Source organism: Microtus ochrogaster, linkage group LG2 (assembly GCF_000317375.1).
Source record: "Microtus ochrogaster isolate Prairie Vole_2 linkage group LG2, MicOch1.0, whole genome shotgun sequence".
In the NCBI taxonomy this organism is placed as follows: domain Eukaryota; kingdom Metazoa; phylum Chordata; class Mammalia; order Rodentia; family Cricetidae; genus Microtus; species Microtus ochrogaster.
This window is the reverse complement of record NC_022028.1, coordinates 3,112,942-3,120,590: the sequence shown is the minus strand read 5'-3', so window position 1 is coordinate 3,120,590 and position 7,649 is coordinate 3,112,942. Positions and strand designations below refer to the sequence as shown.

Below are 7,649 nucleotides of genomic sequence, written 5' to 3'. Positions count from 1 at the left end.
CCGCCACCATTTGGGACCTACAGCATTTCTGCTGCCTACTGCCGCTGGGGATCTTGCCTGTATTTTTTAAAAAGAACAACACCCGGAATTTCCAGACTCTCCTGTTGCCTGTGGCCTAAGGAAACCAATGGGCAGAGACAAGAATTGAATCTTTCAAACTGCACTTCGTAAAGAAAGCTGTCGAGCGGAAGAGAGTGGACTAACAGCCTAAAAACAGACCTTAAGTCTCATCTCTTACCAAAAGATCATACAGGGGGACACAGGCAGTCTGTCATTCAGAGGTCAGTCTGTCCCCTCTGGGTTTCTGAAATTTGAGGTGTCCACACCTCTCATTATCATTCCGTGTGCTCCTCCCTCATTCCATGGATCTTTGGTCCCAAACACTGTTTGAAACCCTGAATGTAGAGACCACCAAGATGACCCAACAGGTAAAGGTCTTACTGCCAAGCCTGGAGACCTGAATTCGACTCCCCAGGACCCACATGGTGGAAGGAGAGAACCACTTTCCAAAAGTTTTCTGTCCTCTAAATTACACACACAAATTAATAAATGACATGTTGGGGGGCCATGAATCTACTTAGTGTCTGTCAATATCAACCCTCTTCAGGGACATCTGACATCTGAACTGGGAGAGTTAGCTCAGAAGAAGAAATACATGATCAGTGTGTGTGTTAATAGTGTGTGTGTGCTAACTTCCTTTTGCAACATGCAATACAAATGTGTGCTTTATACTGAATGTGCAAGTGACTGACCCTATCATACCAGCTCTACTGCTGGCAAAGTCTGGTTTGTTCCTTTATAGTGTGTGCTGGATAGTTTTGTACCAACTAGACACAAGCTAAAGTCATCTGAGAAGAGGGACCCTCGATTAAGAACATGTCTCCCTAATATTGGGCTGCAGGCAAGCCTGTAGAGCATTTTCTTAATTAGTGACTGATGTGAGAGGGCCCGGCCCACTGTGGGTGGAACTACTTTGGGCTGGTGGTCCTGGGTGCTATAAGAAAGCAGGCTGAACAAGCCAAGAGGAGCAGGCCAGTAACCATGACCTCCAGGAACCCAGCCAGCTTAAGTTCCTGGCCTGACTTCCTTTGATGATGGACTGTGATATGGAAGGGTGAGCCAAATAAACCCTTTCACGCTCACATTTTTTTGGTCATGGTGTTTTGTCACAGCAATAGAAACCCTAATTTAGACATGGTGACTCCCACCTTGTCCTGGCTAACTATGCAACAGTCACTTGCCCTGGAGGCATTACACTGAAATGTAGTTTATGACACATGGCATGACTTTGGGAAGGACACTAAGGGGAACACAGTCAATCTCACATCTGAGCATAGATGCGGACAAATCTGGTGAGCCAAAGACAGCTTGCAATGGCCACATGCAGAGGACTGAGCTGAACCTCAGCTGAGAAAACCTAGCAAGAGAAAGGCTGGGTCGGGTCTTCTGTAGAGCTTTTTGATCTGTTGAACTGCAGGTGAAGGCATTTTGAAAAACAAAGCTTAGAGGTCTACAAGAGCTAGTTCCAGGACAGGCTCCAACACAGAGAACCCTGTCTCAAAAAACCAAAAACAAACAAAAAAAAAAAAAAGAAATTTCCATTAACAAGCAAGGCATTCCAGTTGGTGTGAAGAAACTTTAAGGAAAAAAATGGCCTTTGCAATAAGGTAAAGTGTTAGAATTTGGACTCAGTAATAGAGTAAACTTCTTCCCAAGCAGGCGTTTCGTTGTGTTTGTCTCTAAGACAAACAGGATTTTAGGATAAGGAAAATTTAGATAGAACTTGGTAACTAGATAGGGGCTGAAGCCAGTTTATCCAAACCACAAAAGCGACGCACCCATCCAAAAAATGAAATGAATGAGTGAATAAGTAAATAAATAATAAAGTCGAAATTTAAAAAAACAATACAAGTCAAAGAGCCACGTCTCTATGGTTGTTTCAGTGCCGGAACACGAGGATACACTCTCTGTCTCTCTTCTTTGAACTCTATGGTCCAAGGACAACGTTGTGACCCCGGAAGCGGTCCTGGGAGGTCAGGGCCCAAGATGGCGGCGCGCGCGGCGTGCGTGGCTCTGTGCAGGCGCCTGCAGCAGGTAAAGGGTGGGCGGGGGACAACGGCGGGCCCAAGGCGCAGTCGCTGGGCCTCGCCGCCACCCGCTGCCCGTCCGGCTCGGAGTCCTCCTCCGGAACAACCTTGGGTTGTTCTCGGGATGCAACACATTGCTGAGACAGGAAGAACTGTAGGTCGCTAGAGCGGGAACGCTGAGAAACCCTCCTTCCGCGTCAGGAAGGGAAATGGAAACACCCTGAGCCCCGAGGAGACAGAACCCGCCTGGGATGAGGGAGCTGAGCGGGGGCCGGGGGCAGGGGGATGGACGCTAGGGGCCCCGAGGGCGGGCTGTGGTCGGAGCGCCCTCAAGAGGCTGTGAAGAAGGAAATCCTGCCAGGCGTCACAGCGTAGGGGAGGTAGAGGCAGGCTACATACTGAGATCCTGCCGCAAAAAAAAAAAAAAAAAAAAAAAAAACCTTAGCTAGGGTTTCTCGGGAACTTTGGCCTCTCAGCCTTTGTCTCTCCAGTGGCCATTCAGTAGTTTCAAAAATTAAGCTGAGAACTGGACGTGATGGCTCACACTGTAATACCCGCACTTGGAAAACAAGAGGAAGATTGCCACCAGCCTGGCCTGTGTAATGGGACTTTGTCTCCAAAAATAAAGAAACAAGGCCAGCACTTAGAAGGCAGGGGCGGGCAGAACTCTCTGAGTTCAAGGCCAGCCTATTAAAAGCCCCGAGTCAAGGGTTAGTGCTATGAGGACAGTTTGGGTTTCAGGCCTCCTGCCAGCAAAGGATTCATGCGAGGCTCCAGCCACACTTTCATACAGTCTTAGGAAAAGTCTGTGGGGCTGGAGAGGTGGCCCAGTGGCTAAGCGTGCTAGCTGCATAGCTGTGAGAGCTGGGCTTCAGCCCCAGGAGGGTTCAGCCTTGCAGCAGCCTAAGGCGCAGGGCTTCCTTGCTCACCTAGGATCCCAGATACCACGGGTCCCAGGAGGGCCCCTGAAGCTTCCTCTCCTCCATGCGAGCCAAGAAAACTCAAGTTTGGTCATGGGAGAGAGAAATGCGGGGAGACAGATAGAGGCTGATGCCCGACAGCTTCCTCCAGCCTCCACACACTGCTCCTGCACACACGTGCATGCAGACACACAGATGTAGACATCCTTTACAGAAAAATAGGATGCTGGAGACTGAGCTTTTTGCACTGATAAGAAAAGCTCTTTCCAGCCAGACCTGCACACACCACCCCCTCAGAGATTACAGCTAGGTGCAAAGGCTCATGACCAGCACTTGGAGGTGAAAGCAGATATATTGGGAGCTCAGGGCCATTAAAATCTACCCAGTTAGAGGCCAGGTTGTGTTGCATGCAACCCTGTCTCAGAAACAAGTCATTCAGAGGAAGAATGCTACTGGGAGGTTTCGGGATCTCTGATGCAGGAGAGCTTGCTGTGTAAGCGCAGTGAGGAATGGCGCGCTCCTGGCTTGTGCCTGGTTCTCTTCCTGGCTTCTCGGGCAAGGAAGATGGGAAGCTGTTGTCTCACAGCATAAGACAAGGACACGAAAGCATGGGCTGGTTTTGATTCTGGCTTGTTTGTTTTGAGATAGGGTCTCTCTATGTGGTCCTGGCTATCCTGGAACTTGCTGTGTAGACCAGGCTAGCCCACACTCACAGACCTGCCTGCCTTTGCCTCCCAAGAGCTGAGACTAAAGGAGTTCGTTCATTCAGCACTACGCCAAGTGCAGGCTGTTTTAAATGCACCCATTAGTTGGTTGATTAAGCTTTGCTGTGCTCCCTACTGTCTTCATCTTTGTTGTATTTTTGAAGGTTTTGTTTTGCTGTTCTCTAGGGTTGCACTGTTCAGTCTTGAGAGTTTAAAGGATTACCGAGCCGATGAGAAACAGTGCAGGTTGCCTCCTAAAACAGCCCACCAGGGGGCGCTCACTGAAAGGGTTTGGGCAGTGCTGAGTAAGGGCCACTTGGCCTGTTGTAATGATGGGTGTAGGCGTGGTGTGTGCTGTATTTCTCTACAGGCAAGGTGCTTTAGCCAAGCAAAGATTATTCTAGCTGTTAACAGATTAAATTATACAGACATGTTGTTTTAAAGAGATTTTTGTTGTTCTGTTTATTTCTGAGACAGTTGCTCAATAGATCAGGCTGTCCTTGAACTGGATCTTCCTGCTCCACCTCCAGTTAAAGACATGCACCACCATGCCTAGCTAAGTTGTGTTTTTTTTTTTTTAATACATTTGTCTGTGTGTTTACTTATGTGAGTTTTCTGTGCACCACATGCTTGTGGTTGCCCATGGAGTCCAGAGGGCACCAGATGCCCTGGAACTGAACCAGGGTCCTAAGAGCAACAAGAGCTTTGCTTTTGAAGAAACCTCGTTTGGCCGTTTTCATGCCCAGTCTCTTCCTCTGAAAAATCGAGACCCTACCTTCTGACTCAGAGTGGAAGCCTCCAGTTCTCTGGGAACTGACTGTTTCTGACACCTGCCCCTCCATTCTTCTTAGGAACTTGGAAATTTGTCTGTGAATGGTCCCAAGAGTAGCACAGCCCAAACTGGTGGCCTCCTGCTGTAAGTATGCCACCAAGTGTGCTTAATTGTACCACAAGATGGGCTCCGTGCTAACTGAGCCTCTCTTCCCCTCACAGAAGCACCAGTATGAAGTGGGCACCATGGTCAAACCTGCACATGGATGTTCCAAAGGATTTGACCAAACCTACGGTAGGTACCCTCATTAGGCAGGGCGTGGCAGCACAGGCGTCTGGCCCTGGCACGTAGGAGCTAGAGGTATGCTATCCTCAGTCACACAGCATGGTCAGGGTCTAGCTGGGCTACATGCACCCATCTCGGAAAACAGCAGCAGCTAAGGAATTACATTAACAGGTTTTTTTTTCCTGCTTGTTTCATTCCGGCCTGTTCCCAAATACCTGCACTTCTTTATCGTAGAATACTGGCAAATGCGCACTGCAGACTGTCTGATGTCCTTGGGAGCACCTGTGCTATTTTTCATGCTATCAAAGTAAGTCCAAAAGGAATGTATTTATCCCAGAGCACGCTCTTGCTCTTAGCTCAGCATAATTCAGGAGTGCGATAATCAGTGATGCTGAATCCTTTCTGCAGCCTTCAGGTCTTTTCTTTTGACTATTGAGCCTGGTGTGCACAGTGCTCTGTTGACACTGACACAGTTTAAGACTAGACGCTATCTAGCCCGGGCTAACCTTGAACTCCTAATCCTCCTGCCTTCTATTAAGTGACCAAGTTACAGCTGTGGCGCTACTCCTAACTCTTTACCTGGGATTTTTCTTTTTTCTTCTTTTGTCTTTGTTATTTTTTTCAAGTCAGGGTTTTTCTGTGTAGCCCTGGCTGTCCTGGAACTCACAGTATAGACCAGGCTGGCCTTGAACTCAGAGAGCTCTGGCCTGCCTCTGCCTCCTGAGTGCACCACCACAGCCCAGCAGGATTTTTTCTAAAGTTCTAAAAATTCCAATCCTTGCATTTCAGTCTCTCTAGTTTGGTGTGCGTCCATATGTGTATTTTACTTGGGCACATGGAGTCATGCCATCCATAGTGTGCAATTGCTCCTTTTTCTTTATTCACTTCATAAATAGTAGAAATATTGGGTCTGGAGAGACGACTCAGCAGTGAAGAGCGCCGACTGCTGTTCCAGAGGCCCGGGGTTCTATTCCCAGCATGGCAGTGTAGGCAGAAGTTTCTATCCCGCCTGCCAATTCCCAAATACCCAACATGGAGACTCAATATTAGTTACAAATGTTTGGCTGATTGATCAGACTTATTACGAATTAGCTCTTACAACTTAACTCATTTCTATTGATCTATATGCTACCCTGAGTTTCATGGCTTTTACCTCTATCCCATTTTGTTTGACTCATTTTCCATCTAGCTAGCGATGACTCTGCCTCTGCCCTTCTTCTCAACATCCTTCCTTTGGTCGTCCCATCTATTCTTCCTGCCTGGCTATCAGCCAATCAGATTTTTACTAAACCAATTTGAGTGACAAATCTTTACAGTGTACAAAAGGATTATTCCACAGTATGGCAGCTCACAACTATCTGTAACTCCAGTACCAGGGGATCTGGCATCCTCACACAGACATATATGCAAGCAAAACCCCAATATACATAAAAAAGGAAATAAATCTTTGAAAGAACGAAAGTGTTCTAAATGCTGACCTCCAGCTCAGATGTTACAGGCCATGCCTGTATGTACGAGGTGGCAGAGGACTGGAGCACTGTTCACCATGCAGCATGAGAACTCAAGTTCAGATCCCCGGCATACACTTGGAAAGCTGGGGGTGCAGCACATACCTGGGATCCCAGTGCTGAGGGGAACTAGACAAGGAGTCCCCTGGGGCTGGCTGGCCTGCTGGTCTAGCCCAGTCAGAGCTCCAGGGTCAGTGAGAGGCCCTGTTTCAAAATACATGGTCCAGCCAATGAGATGACTCAGTGAGTAAGGAAATTACCACCAAACCTGACATCCTGAGTGCAGTCCCAGGACCCACAGTGTCCTCTGACCTCTGTGTGTGTGCCATGGCATACCACAGACAAGTCAGTGCACTTAGAACATTTTCTTATATTACATTAAAGCCCGGGAAGGTGGCCCAGTGGGTAGAGGCACTTGCCATCAGCCTGCCCGAGTTCATTTCCCAGAACCAACATAGTAGGAGCAGGCACGTGATCCTTAGACAACCTCCACACGCATGCCGTGGTGCTGGAGTGTGCGCACAGATCACACACACAAACACTGTCTCTTTACTGCTTGTCCTGACCACTTGAGGACCTCTGAGAAATCAGACCTCGTAATGTTAGATGTCTTACCTATTCCAAGCTAAATTAACAGTGATCTCAAAAACATCTCCAGAAGTCTTTTGAGATTTGTTGCAAATTCACAATAGCTTTAAAAGCCAGTAGAGGAGCTTGAGGCTAGCTCAGTAAGAGAGTTCTTGCCTAGAACTCTCCACTGTCACAAAAACCTAAATAAATACATAAAACCTAATAATACATAAACCCTACAGGAATCAAACAACACCTCTTAGGACTGTAGACCCTCTACATCCCCAATTTTAATTAAGATTAGTTAATTCTGTTTTTCCAATCATCTTATTTGGAATAATTGAGAATAGATGTCTGCCTTCCTGTTTATTAAGTAGCTTTCTTTTCGGGGCGAAGTAATTTAACCCTGACTCACTGGCTTAGTAACACCATTTACCAGTTTAGTGACTGAAGGAAATGAAGATAATTCACCTCTGGAAGAAGTCAGAAATGTCAAGCCCATTATTTCTAAGGTCTTTAGGTATTAGTGGGAAGGGCCAGCCAGTGTCAGAACATTTTAATTAGTCATGAGTAATTTCTGTGTGAAGGCAGGCCAGCTGCACATGAATAACCCTAATGAAAAAGGATAACTAGAGCCAGCTGTATAGCAGCCACAGAGTTTAGCAGTTGTAGAGCAGTGTGTAAGGATTTGTAAGCACTTTAATTTGTGCCTTTGTAGCCCTTCCCTGCAGAAATGCCTGAGCTCTAGCACAGGTGTCAGTGCCCCACCTTACACACGAGGACTCGGGGCACAGGTGTCAGTG

The 7,649-nt window shown here is 47.4% G+C and overlaps 1 protein-coding gene across 2 annotated transcripts in view; it reads left to right on the top strand.

The window, feature by feature from the left end:
- The first annotated feature begins 2,034 nt into the window (after positions 1 to 2,034).
- The window catches only part of Mrps10 (mitochondrial ribosomal protein S10), a 9,949-nt gene continuing 4,334 nt past the window's right edge, over positions 2,035 to 7,649 (top strand). The window contains exons 1-3 of one of the 2 annotated variants that reach the window (XM_005359716.2): positions 2,035 to 2,094; positions 4,563 to 4,627; positions 4,705 to 4,777. In XM_005359716.2, the coding sequence (XP_005359773.1) occupies positions 2,047 to 2,094; positions 4,563 to 4,627; positions 4,705 to 4,777 (186 nt within the window). In that variant the 5' untranslated portion in view covers positions 2,035 to 2,046. The remainder of the gene's footprint in view (positions 2,095 to 4,562; positions 4,628 to 4,704; positions 4,778 to 7,649) is intronic. The other variant, XM_026785779.1, reaches the window with a different exon arrangement.